Source organism: Podarcis gaigeae (assembly GCF_964106915.1).
Source record: "Podarcis gaigeae genome assembly, chromosome: 4".
NCBI lineage: Eukaryota > Metazoa > Chordata > Lepidosauria > Squamata > Lacertidae > Podarcis > Podarcis gaigeae.
Genome location: NC_139677.1, coordinates 44,548,250 through 44,570,799, shown reverse-complemented (window position 1 = coordinate 44,570,799; position 22,550 = coordinate 44,548,250). Strand labels below are relative to the sequence as shown.

The following is a 22,550-nucleotide window of genomic DNA, read 5'->3' as shown; positions in this document are numbered from 1 at the left end:
GAGAATTGTGTGGGAGAACAACTGGGAAATGGTTGAGCAACACAACCGTGAGACTGCGCAAGGGAAACACACCTACACAATGGGAATGAACCAATTTGCCAATTTGATTGATGAAGAGTTTAATAAAAAGATGGTTAATAATAATAATAAATAAAGTTATTACTATACCCCACCCATCCGACTGGGTTTCCCAAGCCACTTTGGGCTTAGGTTCAGTCCTGAGTCATATTCAGTAATCATTGAATAATGTTTCTGGCAAACTCGAGGTCACTGGATTAAGTATGTTTTTAAGTGTATTTTTTTTAAAGAATGTTTTGATCTGTTTCTACTTTGTTTTTGTTTTTAAATTGTATATCCATTTGCTGCCCTGGGCTCCTTGAGGAGGAAGGATGGATATAAATTCAATTAATAATAATAATAATAATAATAATAATAATAATAATAATAATATGATGATGATGATGATGATGATGATGATGATGGACAAAGAAGACTATAAACTCCAACAGCAATCTCACAAGACTGCACACAGTGAGATGCCTGGTAGTTCTAGGAGAGCCCAGTGTGCAGTAGGAAGCAGGTAATTTGAATGCAAGTCCCACTACTGGGAGATGGTGAGATTACCTCCACAAGCAGAGCACAGCTTCTGGATGTCATGCCACCAATGATAAATTTGAGTGGAAAAATAAGAATTGGCAGGACAAGAACCTACATCTCCTTCTTCAGAGAACTACACCCTCATCCTGCCAACAGATGGGAGGGAGACACATAATGGAGCCCATCTAGTCTTCCTAGCCCCAGCCTATGATATGCTTCACCATAAAAATCTGAAGAGGCTCTATGCAGAGCTATCGCTCACTGATGCTTCTGTGGGTCTTGTTGAACTGTTGCTAAGAACATGCTTAAACTACACTGGTATTCACTCTTGCACAAGAGCACTCTGGCATAATGGAATCACAGAATGGATTTATTTAAAAAGAAAAATTAGAAGAAAAATCCAGTTTCAAATGGTTACTCATAAGTGCATCTCACTGATTTCAGTGAGGGTTATTTTCAAGTCAGTTTTCATAGGATTGCAGTCCCTAGTTCATGTTATTGGTGAGTTGAAATTATTGTGTGATACAGATTTTCCAGCATATATTTATTCTTGTGCTATTCCTGCCCCCAAACATAGCATTTCATAACTATGATAATTTATATACAAATATATGCTAGGTAGGTACAAAGTTTCTTGTCATGCTTTTTTTGTAGTTAAATAATCAGGATTATTTAATTATTTTCTGAACCAAACATTCAGGATGTCAGCTTGCCATCTGTAAGCTCTTAAGAAAACATTTTCTTCTTTCTAATAAAGCACTTGGTGGCCTTGCAAGCCGACAGTGGGCATTTGATGTAATAAACTTTGAGTAATAAATTTTAGAGTGATGTCAAAGTGGTTGAATTGTAGGTTAGATCAGAAAACAAGGAGCAAGTGCTGAACATTTTACTCCAGCTCTTGTCGAAACATTTAGATCATAACATCTTGATGAAAAGGTTGTTCTTAGAATTATTGTCATTCCCCTTGAGAATCATCAAGTTCAGACTCTCAAATATTGAGAACAGAAAATACATTTGAAAAGTTAACAATACTGACCAGTAACCTGGGGGTGGGGGTGGAGTGTGTAAGGAGTAGAGTCAGAGCAAGAAGAAAGAATTACAGTCTGAAACTGCATTTTACAAAATTACAGAAAAAGAGATAGAGAAACAAGATACCAGGGAATTATACAGTTGCCCATCTGGAGCATCTGTCTCTCACAAATTATATTTTCACAGTGTTCATTTTTCTCAACAATATTCTAAGAAAAACTGCTAGGAAAAGTACAGTTCTTTTCAGCTGGATTATAGCAATAGATGGTCAAAAGGTATAAGAGCCACCAGGAGATCACTTCTTGCCCATTTTCTGAAGAGAGGAGACAATGCCAACATTCACGCTCCCCCAACTTAAAAACCCATCACTGTTTTCAATCACTTATCCTTTTGCCTATGGTGCTTGAAAGATAGGAAGGATGCTGCTGAGAAGAAACTTCAGCTAAAATAATAATAAATACACAGTAAAAAAAAAAACCTTTCTCATTTTAGGCCTACCTGTAAGTCTGTACTTTATACATAAACTAACTCACCTCATCCCAGGTTATGTGTTGAATTTTGTTTTGTTGTTTTGTTGATTTTGGACCAGTTTTCCATTCTATCAATATCTTTTCGAAGTTTATTCTCATCCCTCCTCTTTTTGTGTCATCTGCAAAGTTGACAAGGATCTCCTCTAGCCCTTCATCTATGGTAAATCATGAAAATTAAGATAAATTACATCCACATTATTCCCACAGAAAGAGATATGATTAGTCCGGCAGGCTTTATTATTGAGCGCTGCTCTGGTTTCGCCAGAAGCGGCTTAGTCATGCTGGCCACATGACCCAAAAAAACTGTCTGCAGAAGCGGACAAATGCCAGCTCCCTCAGCCTTTAAAGCAAAATGAGCGCTGCAACCCCAGAGTTGTTCACGACTGGATTTAACTGTCAGGGGTCCCTTTACCTTTATGGTGGCTTCTACTAATCACTGCATTATTATCAATCTGCTTACAAACTGAAACCTTGCTCTAGTATCTCCCCTGGTATCAAAGTCAGACTGAGTGATCTGTTGTTTCCTGGATCTTTCTGTGCCTCTTTTGTAAACTGGAATCTTCGCTGGAAAACTGCCTCTACTCTCTGAGGTGAGGCAAGTACCTATGAGAAGCTATTAGAAAGCCTTTTGGGTAGTGGCGTCCCAATTACAGAACACTTTCCCCAAATAGATTGGCCTGGACCCAATACAGTTTGCTGACTCAGGAGAGATTCTACATACAAAAGATGATTGGCAGTTGAATCTTATTTGAACACTGGTGACAGGACAGTAGCCTTCATCATCACAGAGAGAGCTGACCTCTAACATCCCACCACCGCTTTCCACCCTCCACCCAATGCCCTAAGTGTTCACTCTGTTCTAATGGTAGGATCCTATTGATCTTTTGGTGCCAGGCCTATCTATATTTCTGGCCTTTTTAGATGCAATTGTAATCTTATGACCTACCGTATTTTATGCTGCTTGTGTGACTTCATGGCTTTAGCTTATGTAATGAGCAGACACTCTTGCCTTCTTTGCAAGGTGTAGGACCGCTGAGAGGTACAGGTTGTGTAATTTACGGACAAGTAACACTGCCACCATCTTCACTGTGTTACTAAAGACTGTGTACACAGTGCAGTTTAGTGTGCATTCAGTGCACTCCATATGCTGGTTGTTTCTGTGTTGTACAAATAACCACAACCCCAATCTAAACGTATGCTATTTCTTTCTATGATTTAATGCCTTTTATCCCAAACCAATTTTTATGCTAAAGGAGATTTTCAAAGTGAATGAATTTGCACTTCAGTCCACGCGTGCATGAACAAGAGTGCATGCAAACAGTAATTTTCTTGTGGGGGAGAGGAGTTTAGTTACCCACAAGTGAGGTGATGTGAATATCCAATCAGATATGATCCTGGGATTTTCCAGATCCAGCACGTATGAAGGATGACCTTTTTTTAATAGGGAAATAGCTCTTAAGATGAGTAAACACGATGATAAATCTCTCTTCACTTCCTGACAACTCCTTCTGTGTATTCAACGTGGTTTCAGCTTATTTACCTTTCTGGCTTCTCTCTGATGGAGAGGTGATTCTTAAAGGGCAGGGGTGTATCCAAGAGTTGACTAGGTTGACCCCCACAAAGGGCACAGGCCCAAGAGGGTGCAAAAAAGCATGTCTCTCCACTCTGGCTCGGGGAGTCCTGTCTGCCTGGCTCTTGCTCCCCAGGGCAGGCTGCTCCTCTGCTGCTCTGGGTGGCTAGACATGCCATTCTGCCTACTGTGGGCGCCTTTGCAGAGGAGCACAAGAAACACGGGAAAGGGGCACCTATACTGCACCTTGCTAAGGGCACAAGGGAGCCTAGATTCACCTCTGCGAAAGACACAGAGAGTTAGCTTTGCTTTGCACAGAAATATATAGATATAAAATTTACATTTCAACTGTTCTGTTCTTTTTTGCAAACTACCTCGGGAATGTAATTGAAGGGTGATATAAAATATTTACAATGCATGAATGATTAAGGAGGGGAGGAAGTTGGAATACCATTCTCTGATGGAGCTTCTTGAGCTACTAAATCCATATTTAGGTATGAATTTCACTCATTTGGCTTGCTTAACACCCAGTGACTTTTTCTCCTCCAAATGCTTGCATCTAAAATCTGTTTTATCGCCAACTAAATATCTATCCAGTTACCCTATCAGGGTGGATTTTTATTCTTGTCTAATTTCTACTTTCTGTATTACAAAACACATTGAAACATACAGAAACTTGCAATGTAAAGCAGATTAGCATGTTATCTTTAACCTTTTTTCTGATAGCTGTGACCTTTAAAAACACACACTATTTGCTGATACTCTGCCATGGATCTGGGGCTTCCTGCCAAACTAGTAAAGTCAGGAGCATGTAGTTCCTCGGGGACATGCAACAAAATGCAAATATTTATTAAAAGTGTGTGAGGTTCCTTAATTTTGCTCTTTTCTGGAAAGACACACACACAGTGCAAATACTAGCACATTTATTCGTCTTGAAGCAGGAGGAGTACAGAATACCAAAGGTGAAAGTTCACATCTAGTTTCCTTTTTCTTGCTCTGAACGAGTTTGATATAATTGAGACCATCACACTGTGTCTGCCCTTAAATGAAAATGATGAATATTTTTGTTCTTCATCTAACTATCCTGTGGAAGCTCAATCCCCAAAGTCCCCTTTATTTAAGTCATATATGCCCTACTATTTGCCGGAAGTTCTGCTGGCTGTGTGCCACCTGTAGATTTCACCCTCAGTTGCTGAAGACAGCTTCACTGTTCAGCCTGCCACATTAAAGCATCCTCTGTCCACTCCCTTTTGTCTCCTATTTCACTTTCTTAACTAAAAAGCATAATTTGTCTAAGTGATTTGCATTATTTCTATCTAAGAACAGAATTGCTAGAAAAGAGAAAAGTCATCAGGAATATAAATATTAGCATTATGGAGAGGCAGAAGAGCCGCAGAGCCTTTAAGCAGTATAATTTAAATGCACCTCCTGCCATCTTTTCAATGGCTACACAACATGGAAGTGTTTTTTAATCACCGTGCTCCAGACTCCGAGCTGAAACATCCAGCTGACATACAACTTCAAACCGTTTTGCCTCTCCGGCTAAGGAAAGCTTAGAAGTCTATTCCAAACAAAACAGGATTAAAGGTGAGAAGATGTGGTGTTTGCTTTGAAAATGAGCAAATCTAAAGTAGCGCAAATGGCTGATAGCTTGTGTTTATTTATAGCTTTTCCACTGTCACAGTAAAGACCAAATTCAGGGTGAAACTTCACTACATAACATTTAGTACAACACTAAGGAGAGGGAAAATGATGCTCACAACCATGTTGATGTACTCCTTGCAAGGAAACATGAAAAATATAGTGAAAATACAGTAAACTTCTCCTTATTCTGCATGTGTGCTAGGAGGAGGGTGGCCACTGCCAGACACCTCTCATTTTCTGCCTACTGTTCTTATGTTTGGATAAGTGGTAAGTGGTACTCAAAGTCTGGAAAGATGAAGAACTGGAATATAGCTATACCCACACCAGCAAGGACGCACACGGTGCTTCCAGACTATTCCTGTTTTCAGGTGGGGCTCAGTCCAATACTGGCACATTCAGGATGTACAATTAAAATTGATTTGACACTCTTGTGCAGCAAACCCACTTTCTTTTTGTGATAAGGAAAGTGCTAAGAAAATGTGCTGGGAAGTGTGGCCTGACACACCGTCATATACCTCCCTGCAAATAAATCAGAATGAATGCTCACTAAACAGGTGATGTCTGAAGTGACCATATACATCTGACTTTGTACCTGGTGGAGGCTGCTCCATTAGGGCAGATGGGGCACTACCCCCACCAACCTCTTTGTGCTCTCAGCCAACCCCGCTTTCTTTCAGTTGGGGGCGGGGGTCACTGTATGTCAGCATACTCCTAATTCCTCATATGATTCTATGATTCTATTGTGGTGGAGTCTCCTTCTTTGGAGGTCTTTAAGCAGAGGCTTGACAACCATATGTCAGGAGTGCTCTGATGGTGTTTCCTGCTTGGCAGGGGGTTGGACTCGATGGCCTTTGTGGTCTCTTCCAACTCTATGATTCTATGATTCCTTGGTCTCAGTGTTGCCTCTGGTAAAACTCAACAGGGAGAATGATAAGGACAAAATTAGAAATAGCTGGCTCTACATGTCATTGACTCTGCCTACATCCATTGTTGGTCTCCCTGCCTTCCAACCTACCAGTCCCAATGGCACCAGCCACCACTGATGTTACCCATGTTTCTCTCACTGGCATTGACATTGCCTCTTTTTCTGTCTCATGAGCGATACCAATTTCTTTGTAAAATTGGTCATTTCATGTCTACAACTGGAGCCAAGCTGATGCAGGATGCTAACTTGGGGTTCCACCAAAGATTATACTAGTGCACAGACTGGGCAAGCTGACTTCCAGCTTTTTTTAATTACTGAGGAACTCCTTAAATGTTACAGGTTCTTCTACAATCAGTAGGAAGATTAACATCCCTGATAATTGGCCATGATGACAGCAACAGAAAGGAATTGGAGTCCAACATCTGGAGGGCCACAGATGAGCCACCCTTTATTAAATAGTCCCATTATATTAATTGCCAAAATAAGCCTCTCCCTCACCAAGCTATTTGCTTTTGAATGGCCAGCCATTTTGAATTGCTTGGAGGAAGGCAGAGGCAAGTCTGGGGAGAAAAACCAAAGGGACAGGAGACAGACATGGCAAAAAGTGGAGACATTGAGTGGAAATTCTGTTAAGGACAACTGCTCAAGAAGTCCAGAGGCAACCCAGAACTTATAAAAATAGAAAGAGCTATGCAGGAAGTTCTATGATGAAACAGACATTTAATTATTTGTGTATATGAGAGGCTAGAGGTCCACCAGATGAAATTGAGATGGAAAAACCTTACTGGGTCTCCGAGCACCTCATTTAGGAAACTGATAAGAAGAAACGTTTGGATTTGATATCCTGCTTTATCACTATCCAAAGGAGTCTCAAAGTGGCTAACATTCTCCTTTCCCTTCCTCCCCCACAACAAACACTCTGTGAGGTGAGTGGGGCTGAGAGACTTCAAAGAAGTGTGACTGGCCCAAGGTCACCCAGCAGCTACATGTGGAGGAGCGGAGACGCAAACCCTGTTCACCAGATTACGAGTCTATCGCTCTTAACTACTACACCACACTGGCTCATAAATAAAACACAGTGTTTTATTTATAAAACACAGGGAGAATGTAGATATATTTTCCTGTTATCTATTTTGTGGAAAGGTGAGTGCATTGCCAGTCTTTCTTCAATTAAATGAGTATTTTGCGGTTCCCACAACACTTTCTTAGATTTCCAAGTGTGCTCCCAGTCTCAAAAGATTAGGGATCTCTGCTCTGTGTTCTGCTGTCTTCTCCCTTAGCTCGGGGCTTGTTTTATGATCAGCTCCTTGTACACCTTTTTACAAATAGCAAAAGAAGCCTTCCCACATTTCCTCCAAAGGGGTGATGATTTTGTCCCCATGTGGATTTAAACGGTACATTATGTTGCTTTGGGCCAAAAAACAGATGTGAAGACCATGTCCTACAAAAACATCATGCAATATTAGCATTGCAACAAATTTATTCACATACATACAGTGCTTTTTCTGGGGATACTCAAAGGTATGCAGTATTGGCACCTTAAAAAAAAAAAAGCACTGCATATGCCTTGTATGTTAAATATCTTACCAGAGGCAGTTGCCTGCCTCAAACAAATTTAGGCTACAATCCTATACTCAGTTACCTGTAACTAAGTCAAATTGATCTTGATGGGACTTTCCTTTGAGTAGACATGTGTAGGATTGCATTGTCAAGCTGCATGATAGACATGCTTTCATATTTAAGTTAACTGTGAATACGTCTTTAAAGCTTGTAGCTTTACATATTTCTTTTTGCAACTGAAAAGAAGAGTTGACGGGGGAAATGTTCACAGTCATGTTGTAATAATAGCTGTCTACTGTTTTAAAATGCACATTTTGTAATATGAATTTGAAGGGGCTTTGTCACCTTAAATCTGCCAAGATTCTTCACTGTTACTATTTTTTAAGGCATAAAGAAGAGAGTTAATTAAGCAGCTGTGGGTTTGGAAGGGGGTTGTTTAATTCTTTTTATTGAGTTATAATATTATATCAGGTCCATAATACATAGAGTGCTAAAAACGAACTGAAAAATATTAACATAATAAAAGAAAAACAATTGCAGTGCAGATTTAAAGTAAGAATTTATCTTTTGGAGATCATTTCAGATGTATGATAATTAAAATGTCTCTAACAAAATTAAATAATCTTTCTGTTTCATATTACAGTTCCAGGATGTAGAGGCACACAAGGAGGAGAAACGACCAAAGGAAAACAAGAATTTAAGAAACTCACATCAACTAGATCCATTAAAAAGCTGGAGGTGGAAAGCTCCATTGTCCCTGAATATTAACGTAAGTTACAAAATTGTACCAAAATAAATCGCATCCAAATAAATGTGTGTTTTTTCACATTGGCCTCTGAGTACTCTTAATTTAAATGCCAATTTTCCCAATAGTGTAATGTCCTATACTATTGTGTCCCAAGCATCTACGGTTTTAATATTAACATTTTTGAGGTTTACACGAATTTTTATAAGATGTTGATTATAAGTTGTATGTGCTGTATTTTCATATTTGGCATGTATTAATTTGATTTGAAATAAGTTAGTATTGTGAACTTCTAACTAAGTCTAAGATTATTATGTCTTCTCTGCAAAATTTTGTTATTAGATAGAAAATCATTTAATGTGACATATTTGAAACAAACTTTTTATGGGGAAAAACAACTTCACTAATATTTTTCTTCTGGAATCTTAATGAGTGTGTGCGTGTCTTTTCCTCATTCTACAAAACTTTTGTTAGATTTTGTTTTGATTTTTGCTCAAAACTTACATCCCACCCCATAAAGGGGTGGCGTTTTAATGCTTTATACTATTCTGTAATCCAAGTGAGTCAAACGGATTCTATAGTACCAAGTGGGAAGATTTGGACCTGTCACTGATTCAGAGAGTCCTTAAGCCACAGTTACAAACTGCCCTACAATATAAAAAGCAACAAACGTTGCAATCCTATACATGCTTAGTTGGGAGGGAACCCTGTTGTAAAGAATGAGACTTTCTTCTGAGCGAGACAGCACTGAAAACGAATTGTTGAAAAATCTTAAACAGGGGTAGCAGTTTGATTTCCCACATCCAGGATTAATAAAACTGTGTATTGATCAGAAACCATCAAACGATCAGTTAAAGCAAAACGAAGCATAAAGTCTGTTCACTTCCTTCCCCTTTCTGCCTTTAAACCTTATTAACAGATGAAACACTGAGCAGGTAGGAAATCCATAACAGTGAATTTAGTGTGCCATCTAGTGACCATTTATTTTGTCGCAGGAACCACATACATCTCTCCTGTAGTTAAGAAAAGCTGTTGGTCTTAGACCAGAGATCAGGGCCAGCTCACCCATGAGGCAAGGTGAGGTGACCACCTCAGACAGCAGGGTCCACCGGGTCAGCAGATCCTGATTTCAATCTTTCTTTCCCTGCTTGTTCCTAGTGTAGACCTTCCCTAAGCCCTCCTTTGCTAGCAAGTGGCGGGGTGTGTGGCGGCGGCACCGTTTTAGGGTCTGCCTCAGGTACCAAAAACTCTTGGAACGGGTCTGCCAGAGATACAGCACAGAAATGATTGGGCATCTAGTTGGCCACTGTGAGCATGGGATGCAGAGCTAGACGGGCCTTTTATTTGACCCAGAGGGTTCTTCTTCTTATGTTCTTGCATCTCCAGACTAAACTTCAGAATGCCCTGCACGGTCAAGAAGAAGACCTGAAATCAACCTTCTGTCTCCATTGTCACAAACTGCAGTTCTTATCGGCTCTGAGAAGACAGAACTGCAGCACAGACTGCTGTTACAATGACACAGCAGGACTTATTTCTGAGTAGACATCCATAGGATTGAACTGTATATTCAATATGCACCTCTACAATATGAATATGCATTCTACAGGAAATGGGCTAGGCTCATTCATCACAGAATTCTGAATTGTCTCTTGAGGATAATTGCCATTGGTTCTCACCTGTTGCGCCCAAATCTTCCCCTCTGGATGAAAAGGAGTAAGAAGGCCTCCTTGCCCCCGGAATTGTATTGCAGCTCATTCGTCTGTGAAGCTTATATTTGTAATCTGTATCTATATAGCCGGTGCAGGGGGTTTGCTGAAGCTGGATTGTCCATATAAAGCCACGGAGAGAATGTTTACTCTTCTCAAAAAAATAGGAAAGGGAAAAGGTTGCAATGAAGCACTTTAATTTATTGCTCTAAAGGACCCAGCACACAGCAAACTGCCTGTATCCAGAGCAACCAAATCACATATGAAAGATTTCTATTGTACATAGTACAGGGGTAGTGGCTGCTAGTGCCATTGACAACAGCAGGTAGGCTCATGGTAACAGGGCAATAGACAAAAGATAATGGAACTGGAATGCTGAATCCAAGGAGAAACAAACAATCCAGAGATAATGAGTGAGGAAAACTGAGGGTCGGAGGAAATTGCAAGAGAAATCTCCATGACTATATAGGCTAGCTCAGAGTTGCTGCTCGTACAGCACTATTGCTGCTTGACAGGCCTGCACGTGTACGATTGGTAATTGTGTTCCCTATGATATTGATATTCCATTTACAATCAGCACAACAAAATTATCAAGGCTCAGCTTCACAGGCGTCTCATCTCTTTGTTTGGTACAAAGCATAGCTGTGATCGGCCGCGTTCTATAGAACAAAGATCGCCCATTGGTCTGGAGCCAAAGGTTCCTTTCCTTTGAGAGAAGGAATCTTCCTCCATCCAACGAAGGAGAACTTCCACGGAAGGAAGCTGCTTCTATCAGAAGATCTTTGGATCCAAACTACTGTATTTTATAATGTGGTTAAAAAACAAACAAACCTAACTTCATTTGGTTTATAGAATTTATTACAAATCACAAAAAAGGAGATAGTAAACATCAGATATTATCTTTAACATCTCATCCCACCTGTGTATCATGTCTTATTTTAAAATAACAGAATGATAATTAATTTAAATATAATAAAAATATTACATCTGATGTTTTCCTATATACCAAGTAATTGTCTGCCACTTACGATAAGGGGCAAGACTAGAGAAGAAGTTGAACTTTTAGGACATGTGCTCCTTTTTTTGAAGTTCACACACTAGGCACACCGGTAGGTTTGCAAAAATACGTCCCGGCGTTTCTGTGGCAATTGCGCAATCGCAGTGCCAAGTTGAGTAGAACAAACCCTTTTAATGAAACCACAACACTGTTTCTGTCAGCCTGACTGTAAACGGTCCGTCAGGTACAACACAAATTTGCTAGATTTTAAATTCCCTGAAAATTCTGATATGAGGTCAGTAATGATAATGCTCCCAACCCTGTTAAAGGCTGTTTTTTATATGCCATGGTATAAATAATAATAATACTGCCAGCTTTTAGTTATGCCAAAATTACTTTACTGCTCCCCTGCCCTCTTTTATCTCTAGATGAATGCTTGACCATGGTACTATCAGGAGGAGAACTTTGGGATCAACATCCTGGGCCACACTCAGCAGAATGAGCAAGAGGACCTCCAAACGCAGCATATTTTGAAGTGAGACAAAATACATTATTATCGAAACAGCCCCCCACCCCAGGTAATTAAGTCGAGAGTGAAAAATTATCTAACTGCACTGCTGATGTTTGGATCTTGGTATGACATCGGGAGACAGATTGCTGGTGTTGGTCTTCATTCAGTGGATACTAGCTTTGCAACAGGAAAGAAACTGCCCAAGCCTAGCTTCTGTTTTAGAAAGGAGTTTCAGGCAATGGTAGCTTTTCCCCTCAGCAATAAGTTTGTTACCTTGAATGGCTGTATAACGGTCACAACGTTTCACTGCATTTATTTATGTTACACTCTGTGAACTCAAGAAGAGTCTTGAAGCTGGACCAGACCAAAGGTCCACCCAGTCCAGCAGCCTCTTTGTCCACAGTGACACAGCCACGTGTTTCCCGGAAGTCGATAAGCTGGGGGCAAAGGCATGAGCCTTCCCACACCAGCTCAGCAGTACATCACTATGCCGTGGTGGAGAATTTGGGTGGCTGGGGGTGTGGGGAGCCAAACCTGCACCTGGGGGGGGGGGGTCTCTACGCAGCTCCTTGGAAGACTGAAAATTACCAGTAATGCTATTAAGCAGGGATGTCAACGTGAATAAAATGGGGTGGGGGGCAGCTAAGCTCGACCCCACATAATCACATGATGTGGCATTTGCACACCATTTGAATGGCAGTGCCCATCAACTTTGGGGGGAGCCTTGCAGGGAGCCTGAGAGGCAACTAAGTGAAGTAATACACATCGCCATGTAAGAGTGACCTCCCCCTACGACACCATAAAGTCCAGAGTCTAAAATTACCTAAAAGGTAAAGGTAAAGGGACTCTTGACCATTAGGTCCAGTCATGGCCGACTCTGGGGTTGCAGCGCTCATCTCGCTTTATTGGCCGAGGGAGCCGGCGTACAGCTTCTGGGTCATGTGGCCAGCATGACTAAGCCGCTTCTGGTGAACCAGAGCAGCGCACGGAAATGCCGTTTACCTCCCCGCCGGAGCGGAACCTATTTATCTACTTGCACTTGCTTTTGAACTGCTAGGTTGGCAGGAGCAGGAAGGGAATTACGGGAGCTCACCCTGTCACGGGGATTCAAACCACCGACCTTCTGATCGGCAAGTCCTAGGCCCTGTGGTTTAACCCACAGTGCCAGCAGCACTGGTACCATCAACCTATTACCATGCTGTGGCTTGGGTTTCATATATACAGTGCCCTGGTTTGCACTCATAAAAATCTGTGATTGAAACTAAGAGCATAACAAATGTTTGTTTCCTGTAAAGGAAGTGCATGCAGTTTCATTTGCATTATAGGTATAATACAAATGAGCATCTGCATATTTGGAATCACAATGATGCAAACCAGATAGAGCATCTAAAACAGGCCTGAATATCTTGAATGCTTTTTAACATTTTAGCACCTTCTTGAAATCAGTCGTTTTAGTATGGGAACAGAGCTAAATACAGAATCAAGGTAAGTTGAAGCAATCACTGGGACAGTCTCTGAAAGTTCTTGAGCATACGAGAGGCTCACATGTGTATTTCATGAAAGAAGCTATACAGCAACCTAAATCACTTCAGCTCTTTTTCTAATCCCAAAGAAATGAATCCCTCTCTCATTAGGCTCCACATAGGTTCAGATGTTATACATTGTGGTAATTATTTCCAAATCACAAGTGCAAACACTCACCCTGATTGGAAAATTAGCAGATTTCAAACTCGGGTAATTTGTTCTTAATGAGGAACTTGTTGAACTGAATTTAACAATTAGCTCACTCCCTTTGCTGGCTGAATGTGATAGGGTTATGTGGAAGAGATCAAATATTCATCTAAGTGATTTCAGCCAAAAAGCGAGGGGAGGCGATCAAGGTTGTAATCTTACGAACACTTACTTGGGAGTAAGTGCCACTGAATTTAATGGGACCTATTTCTGAGTATACATACTTAGGATCCGGCTGCAGAAAAACTCAATACTCAGTACTTCTATTCCTCCAGTGCTATTATGAAGCAGCCGAGACTGTGATTCTAAAAGGAGGTGTATAGTTGATCATTCTTCAGACCTGAAGATGATAGAACAGAATAAGGATGGATGGATCTGCCAGTCTCACTTTTTCTCTCTTTCTTATTTTCACAGTCTGAAATTCAGTTCACCACATTTTTGTATCAGTTTCTGTCTTAAAAATATAAAAAAGTCATCACCAAAAATTACCAGCATTTTAAGGTGTATTTCCCTTAATATACACATTTGGATGCAATTTTCCCAACTAGAAGCACTTTCAATGCTTTTTTTCACGAATACATACATTGTTATACACACCTTCCCCTAATATTCACATTTTTTGGGCTGGAGATCTGCATTGCGTAATTTGGAAAGTATGGATTTTGAAAACTAACTGTGTGTAGGTAGATTTGCATTAAAATGCAAACTGACCCAAGTTTCTCTCCCTTCCCTGTAATAGAAGTACAGTTGACTGTGGGTGCAGATATTCTTTTTGGGGGGAGAAGTGAATCCCACTAACAGTAGCTGGTCACACAGGCTTTACAGGCATTTCAAGTACTACAAAAAAAGAAAAGAAAAAGCTTGTGTGGGACAAAAAAAAATGTGTTTCAACCCACTAGTCAGCATGTTCTGTCCTAACACCAATATCTCCAGAAAACTATAGTGTGTACCTAGCAAGAGGGGAAAAAGGAAGGGACTCCTGCACTTTGAAGAGTTGTGTGAAAAAGTGAATTTCAGCAAGTGTAACTTGCATGGCAAACTAAACCTGCTGGCATTCAGATTTCTACACAATCATTAAAACTGTAGGATATGTTTTCCCTCACACATCTGGCCCCCCTACGTGATTTTTTAACAGTACAATTTTATGCATGTTTATGCAGAAGAAAGTCCCAAAAGGGCCCGCTACCAAATAAATGTGCATAGGATTTCTTTGTAAGTCTAATTTAAGAGAGCAGCCAGTGCTGTGTGTAAGATTCTTGAAAATAAGTAGCAAGCTTCGGCCTAGTGTGGGCACAGTCCAATAAACCATATTTGTTAGATGAAGAACAGGGATGATGGTTCTACTTCATCTTTATTCATTCTCCCTCATCAGGAGTGGGAACCTTGTGACCTCCCACCCAGATGTTGCTAGAATACAACTTCCATCTGTTCTAACCAGCATGACCAATGGTTAGGGATTAAAGGAGCAGGATGTAAAAGTCTTTTCTACTTGTTTTATGAATGACATTTTATTGTTGATTTTATGCTGTTCACTGCCATGACATGTTGGAGGTATATAGAAATTTGCCAATAAATAAAATAGAATAATCTCATAAACCAATGAATTTAATGAAGCATTTATAGGGTTTATTAAGACACAGTTTAATCACAGTTCTTGGTTTCGACCCATGAGATTAAACCTGGATCAGATATAATGGGAAACTATGATTTAACAAGGTCTGGAAGACTTGCCAGAATGATGCAATGACCTTTTTCACACAGGTCCCTTGCATGAGAGGTTGCATTTTCAAGTAGCTACCTGGTCAGTGATTGTATGTATAAATCAGATCTTGCCTCTTGAGCCCAGGAGTTAAATTACAAGTAGGCATTCAGAATAGCACTTAAAGCAACATGTGTGGGGTGGTGCGGCTGCATAAGCACACGGGCTCTGCCCTCCATCATCAGCACCTGTCTCCAGCAGGAAAACCACCTCTATATGTGGAAGAAAACCAGGATTTCATAACCCTGATTTCCCAGGGTGTTAAAATGCACAGAAACCAGCACAGTCAGTCACCCTGGATGATACAGAGTACAACATGGAAATGGGGGAACCAGAACTAGCACACTCATGCACACTCTCTGCTCCTTGCATGTTCCTTGAAGCCCTAGGATCTGTGAGACCTTTGGTTTTCCCATGTTATTGGCTGGCAAAACGGAACCAGGAGCAAAGGAACTTAAACTATGGTGCATGTGTTTTTCTTTTACTGTGTTGTTATACACTCAAGGATATAGATACTAAGCACAGTTCAATAAACTGATATTTGTCCTAGGGCAACTCTGCCTGTTCTCAGCTCTTTGGCTTACTCTCCTGCTTCTTCTCGTAGCATTGGTGGCACCTAAGAAGGGGATGCTGACCTCCTGGTCCCTTCTTTTTTCTTGCCTATTCTCTGCCACATCCTAGTGCTGCTTCGGCATCCAATATTAGTCACATGCCATTCTGTGTGCCACCACAGCAATGCACAACTACAGGATCAGGATCAGTGTGTAGTAAAACTTGGATGACAGCTGTTGAGATAGTCTGAATCATTACTTCTACCCATCATAAAGGCAACAGAAAATACGTTTTTGTTTTTTCTAATGCAACAGCTTGGAATTTGGAACAAGGCTCCATAAAATGCACAATTTTCCAGCAGATTAAGCTACATTGTTCTATGACACCTGTGTAAAAATTAAACCATGCTACTTGGAGATAAGTTGTTCTCCAGTCCAATTTTTGTTTTACTTTTCTACATTTAAGGCTCAGTTAGCTTTAACCATCATGAGTAATAGCTACACTTATCACAACTTTTTTTTCCTTTTTACAATATCAGATGATTATGAGAAAGTTAGCTAAAGTTGACACTTGTGAGCTTTCCTTATAATAGTCCTCATTATGTCAAAGCATAGCATGCCATCACTGGATGTTTCCTTTAGCTAATGTGCAATGCACCAGTTTAGTTCTGGACACCCACTTCCCAGCCCTGAATGCCCGGCTCATGTGGATTTATTCCACCAGTGCCAATATTACATTGCCATGGAAAATGTATTGGTCAGAATCTTGGCTGTCCCAGTTAATATCTGATCAGCCCTTAAATTACTGGTGCTTACTTTTAAAAAATGTTGCCCTCCACACTGATCCTGCTGTTCTGTTTGTTTCCCTTAGTTTCCTGGTCTGAAACCACTGGAAGCTCCAGGTCATCGTTTCCTTTCCTGTAGACGACTCGTGAGATCAGAGTGATGAGAAACATTTCCATAATGAGTAGCTGTTGGTCCATATCTGGCAAATCGAAAGGGAACAACAGAGCAAGAGGTTTAAGGACCAGGAATGAAAATAAGGTGGGCTCAAACTTGGTTTCATTAAACTCTTGTAGTGGACAACTGTTGGAATGGGTAATGCTACTTGGAGCATCAGATGTCATGATCTCAATGACAGTTGGACTTTTACAGTGGCCCTGCAGAGGTGGAGTACATAATTTACAGAGGTGGAATACATTATAAGTGAATGTAGAAATGAACCCACTTTAGCCTGTCATAGAAACTGAAATCCAAGCAACTTACATGCTCCTCTTGCTGAAGAAGAAAGTGGAGGCACACAAGCAATTACCCCTTCCATAGCCAATATGTTGATGATGGTTGCCTGGAGCTGACTCAAAATGAGGGCAAACTACATAAACACACAGAAAAAGAAAATTGTCATGCTAAAAAAAAATCCCATTTTAGTGCAGAGTGAACGTGATTCAGTGAAAACTATATACATTTTCCACCTTAAATTAAAATAAAGAGGTAAATCCCCAAGAGGGGGATGACACCACAGAAGGTTCTCTGTTTGGAAGTAGCATGAGGGGGAGGGTGCTGTGCATTTAGGCTGATGTTGAAAGATGAATACTCATAGTGCATGTTTTCTCCTGGTGAAAGAACATGGTGCCCATGGAGAAGAATCCTGAGGAGTGAACTAGAGAATAGATGGCCCAAGAGAGGGGCAAGTTGCACATTCCTATATGTCATGTTTTGTTGTTTCTCCAGCCTTCCCCAATAGGGTGTCTTCCAGATGTGTTAGACAAAACATCTGGAGGCTACGTAGTTGTAGAAAGCTGCATTGTGCCCTCAGCGTAGACTTCTTCCACCTTGGTGGAAAGAACGTACTTGCACTTATCAAATTTTATGGACTTGATACAAACTGTGAAGATTTGTCTTGAGAGGCAGCCCAGAAACTGCCATCTCCTGTGTCCACCATGTTATCGGGTGGGGCACTGGAGGAGGAGGCATGGCTGATTGCCATGGCTACACCTTGCAATGGAACAGGGTAGGCTAGAAGGAAAACTAAAGTCCCTTATAAGAGCACACTCAGCAATGGACTGCCCAGGCTTAAAAGCGAGCTCAAGGCAGCATGCATGGCTTTCCCGCTGCTTGTTTTATCATTCCAACATTCTTGGGAAGTAAGATACTGATTGCCTTAAAACCAGGTCACCCAGAAAGTATTATTTGTTGTTTAGTCGTGTCTGACTCTTCGTGACCCCATGGACCAGAGCACGCCAGGCACTCCTGTCTTCCACTGCCTCCCGCAGTTTGCTCAAACTCATGTTGGTAGCTTTAAGAACACTGTCCAACCATCTCGTCCTCTGTTGTCCACTTCTCCTTGTGCCCTCAATCTTTCCCAACATCAGGGACTTTTCCAGGGAGTCTTCTCTTCTCATGAGGTGGCCAAAGTATTGGAGCCTCAGCTTCAGGATCTGTCCTTCCAGGGAGCACTCAGGGCTGATTTCCTTAAGAATGGATAGGTTTGTTCTTCTTGCAGTCCATGGGACTCTCAAGAGTCTCCTCCAGCACCAGAATTCAAAAGCATTAATTCTTCGGCAATCAGCCTTCTTTATGGTCCAGCTCTCACTTCCGTACATCACTACTGGGAAAACCGGACCTTTGTTGGCAAGGTGATGTCTCTGCTTTTTAAGATGCTGTCTAGGTTTGTCATTGCTTTTCTCCCAAGAAGCAGGCGTCTTTTAATTTTGTGGCTGCTGTCACCATCTGCAGTGATCATGGAGCCCAAGAAAGTAAAATCTCTCACTGCCTCCATTTCTTCGCCTTCTATTTGCTAGGAGGTGATGGGACCAGTGGCCATGATCTTAGTTTTTTTGATGTTGAGCTTCAAAGCATATTTTACGCTCTCCTCTTTCACCCTCATTAAAAGGTTCTTTAATTCCTCCTCACTTTCTGCCATCAAAGTTGTGTCATCTGCATATCTGAGGTTGTTGATATTTCTTCCAGCAATCTTAATTCCGGCTTGGGATTCATCCAGCCTAGCCTTTCGCATGATGAAAGTATTATAGTACAGTAGGAATCTGAACTCCTTCTCCCCAGTCCACCCCTTTACACCAGCTCTCTCCTTTGCATATTGGAGCAATTAAAAATAAATTGTGGGGCAATTAAAAATAAATTGTGGGTTGGGTCCAACTAAGTTGAATTTAGGTTCCATCAATGGGACAAATTAGCATCCCTACACACTATGACATGGGAGTAGATCCCATATAACCCAATTGGATTTACTCTGTTTGAAGTTGACATATATAGGAGAAACAGCACAAAATAAACTGTGGTGCTCTGAAACCATTTAAACAATCACATTTTTACCAGTACCTACCATAGTCTTTAGAAGTACGCCTTGGGCTTTAGTCTTGTATCACAGGATATGTCTTTGTTCTACACCACTTCCTTCCATGCAGGGAAAACGAACTCAGTGTGCGCTGCATTTTTACCATCCAAAACTTTAGGAAGACTGAAAACTCTAAATATTGCTCAGTTCTCCATTGTCACCCAAAAATGTTGAAAGAAACTTTCACAAAATAGGAGTTAGCTACAAAGAAGAGCTTTCATACTTCAAAGCCTTTAAGTAATAAAGTCTTTGATCTTGAATTCCTATTTTAGGTTTGCAGACCTGACTATAGAGCTGTCTTCCAGAAGCATTTCAAATGAAGGCCTGCAATGTAGTCTTAACTATCTCACCTGATAAAGTGCAAATTTAGGGATAATCTTCTTGCAGTTAAGGAGAGCGCGGACTCGCTGGAACATGATTCCGATTGGCCACAGGGCAATGATAGTAAGGACACCTATGAAGCAGTTAATCCAAATGGCAGCTCCGTTGGGAGATAACTGAAAAGGTACATTGAACAGATACACAGATTATATTCCACAGCAGGTCCTTTTCTGCTTCCAGAACAAACTTATTTGTATAACTCATATACACACTCAGCAGCACCAAAAGCATCCACACCACCCTCAGAGCAGACCTATTGAAATCAATACATTCAAGTTGGTGGGGAAGATTAAAAAACCTCTCATCTCCACGTCTACCCCCAACACCAATTCCCTCCTCCCTGCTGCTATTTCTGGAGTAGGGAACCTTTTCCAGCAACCTTCTGGGGCTCACATACGAGTGGTGGGTATGGCTGGGGAGCAAAGGTGCTTATGGCAACAAATACAAATTTTACCTTTGTAAAGTAGTTTTTACACATGCACCACTCTCTGTGCTCTGTTCAGACAAGCAAGAGGCTTTATCAGAGTTCAATTCCAGCCAAAACACAAACAAGGCCAGTGAGGGGTGTGGCTTGGGAAAGGGGGTGTGACTTAGGAGAGTTCCAAGGGCCAGAGATAGAAGCTAGGAGGGCCACATTTGCCTCCCGGAGGTTTCCCCCTATTAAATGCCATCACACATGTAACATTGCCTACAGTAGTTTGGCTCTGTTCCATGCATCTGCCAGTAACTAAGCAGGTCAGCTAAAGACATGTTTGTTTCAATTAGCTTTTCCAGTGGAATGGAAAGGTCTCTGCCCTAGGTATTTATTTTGAATTATTTAAAAACCTATATTTAGTTGGTTTTCTACTGTTATTACAGCTTTTTAGTTCTTTTTATTCTATGTTTGTATTCTGTGTCATAGCATAGCAAGACCATGGTGATTTATGCCTACATTCTGACTGGTACTTTTTAGTTCAAAACAGTTTTAGGTGTACAGATATTTCTTATCATTCTTTGTTAACTTTCAATAAATTCTTCAAACCTTTGCTTACATCAGAGGGACTGTAGTTTCCATTGGTCCAAAGTACTATTGATAGAAACATTAGCACAGGGCGGAGGAATGCAAACTGGAAAGTCCCCAGCTTCAGTAAAAATAGTGTTCGTCTGCCAAATTAAAAAAAGGGGGAAGGACAAATTCATAATCTCAAAGAAGATTGAGGTAGTAATCTTGATCCACTGACATGTATTGGGCTTTTGCCTTGGACAGTAAATATCCCTACCCGACGCCAAAACACCCCCCCCCATTACATCTTTCCTTCCTCTCTTTATTCTGATAGCCAACCTCCTTCTCTTTCCACCTCAGACACTCTCATTAATGAAGGCAAGCTGCTATTTAATGTACTCTGTGCTATATTAATGAACTTTGGCTTAATATAATTGCTCAATTAATACAGCCATAATTGCATAATAATGATATAATTATAGTGGCAATTTTACTCCTGCAAATAATTACAGAACTATAAACAGTACAAACGAGTGTACAAATGAGCTGGCAGATCACCTCTTTTTGCTTTCTTGAAGAAGCGAAGTGTTTGAGAACATGCAAGCTTCAGTAACATCTCTACCCTCTGTCAATTTAAGGACCAAATAATAAATAGAATCATAGAATCATAGAATTGTAGAGTTGGAAGGGACCCTGAATCTCATCTAGTCCAATCCCTGCAATGCAGGAATCTCAACTAGATCATGCATGACAGATGGCCACCCAACCTCTGCTTAAAAACCTCCAAGGAAGGAGAGTCCACCACCTCTTGTGGGAGTCTGTTCCATTGTCCAACAGCTCATACGTTCTTACAATCAGAATGTTTAGTCTGAATCTCATTTCTTGTAACTTGAAGCCATTGATTCTCATCCTACCCTCTGGAGCAGGAGAAAACAAGCTTACTCCATTCGACAGCTGTTTAGCTATTTGAAGATGGCTATCATATGTTTTCTCAGTCTCCTCTAGGCTAAACATACCCAGCTACCTCAGGGATGGTTTTAGGGTAGTGTAAGCAGTTTGGCCACCCTGGGTGCCGCACTGCAAGGAGTGCCACAACAATACTGTAGAGCGGAGCACCCAATTTTAGCGTTACATATGGTTTCTGTCATCAGATCTCCCATGGATTATTCATATTTTAATAATCCTGTGGCTCAAAGATGGTGAATCAGAGTAAGGAAGTGGTTTTAAAAGAGGGATGTGGAACCTCAGGCCTTGGGGCCTAAATGTGGTCCTCCAGTTCTTTCTACCTAGTGCTAGGAACTCTTCCCTGGCTCCCCGCTCACTGGCCCCGCATCACACCCTTGGTGTTTCTGCCTCACTGAAATGTGTTCTTGAACTCTGATGGTGCCTCTCGTTGGTCTGGGTGGAGGATAGAGAGGGGTGTGCGGGTGTGTGCAGAAACTAGCCTGCTGTACAAAGGTACAATTTACATTAATTGCCACACCCACATTTGACTCTGGCTCCACCCACTGCTGGCATGTGGCCCAGAAGGGAATGCCGCCCTTGCACCGAAGCTGACTTTCCAGCTACTTCCCACATCTTTTTTCATAGTCTAGATCCTCCATTCTAGGCAAGGGTTTTGCGTGTGGCCCATATGGAGCCAATAAGTTAGCACGGTCACGTTAACTCATGCTAACTAAAAACATGGAGAGGAAACAGAAGTAATCAGTGAGAGAAGGATAGGTTGCCTTTCTGTCTATTGCCCCCCACTGGTTCAACTAACTTATTGCAAATGTCTGTTCTTGTTTTAGGACCAACAGAGTGGATCTTGCAGTCCATCTACTCCAAACCCATGCTCAGTGCAGAGAATCCAGAGCTAGAGCATCTGTAAAAAGATGGCAGTCCAATCTCTGCATCCTAGAAGAATTCCAAGGCAGCACTCGGTCCAGATTCAGGTATATTTGGCTTTGAGCTTCCTTTAAGTATATGATCGAAACT

The 22,550-nt window shown here is 41.1% G+C and overlaps 2 protein-coding genes across 7 annotated transcripts in view; one reads left to right on the top strand and one right to left on the bottom strand.

Annotated features, from left to right (window-relative positions):
- LOC310842516 (uncharacterized protein) overlaps positions 1-22,497 on the top strand; it is a 34,157-nt gene extending 11,660 nt beyond the window's left edge. The window contains exons 1-5 of one of the 2 annotated variants that reach the window (XR_014563128.1): positions 972-1,098; positions 8,499-8,624; positions 11,732-11,838; positions 16,727-16,899; positions 22,364-22,497. Coding sequence is in view for 1 of the 2 variants with exons in the window: in XM_083734646.1 (XP_083590772.1) it covers positions 8,499-8,624; positions 9,987-10,142 (282 nt within the window). In the remaining variant the exon portion in view is untranslated. Of the gene's footprint in view, positions 1-971; positions 1,099-8,498; positions 8,625-9,986; positions 10,314-11,731; positions 11,839-16,726; positions 16,900-22,363 lie in introns of those variants that run through there. The other variant, XM_083734646.1, reaches the window with a different exon arrangement.
- Positions 1,097-22,550, bottom strand: part of LOC310842475 (organic solute transporter subunit alpha-like) — a 28,157-nt gene continuing 6,703 nt past the window's right edge. Inside the window, exons 5-9 of one of the 5 annotated variants that reach the window (XM_083734535.1) lie at positions 20,623-20,734; positions 19,561-19,707; positions 17,122-17,227; positions 16,672-16,840; positions 1,097-2,311 (exon numbers count right to left, since the gene is read on the bottom strand). In XM_083734535.1, the coding sequence (XP_083590661.1) occupies positions 16,674-16,840; positions 17,122-17,227; positions 19,561-19,707; positions 20,623-20,734 (532 nt within the window). In that variant the 3' untranslated portion in view covers positions 1,097-2,311; positions 16,672-16,673. Of the gene's footprint in view, positions 2,312-11,146; positions 14,383-16,671; positions 16,841-17,121; positions 17,228-19,560; positions 19,708-20,622; positions 20,735-22,550 lie in introns of those variants that run through there. The other 4 variants (XM_083734531.1, XM_083734532.1, XM_083734533.1 and 1 more) reach the window with 4 other exon arrangements.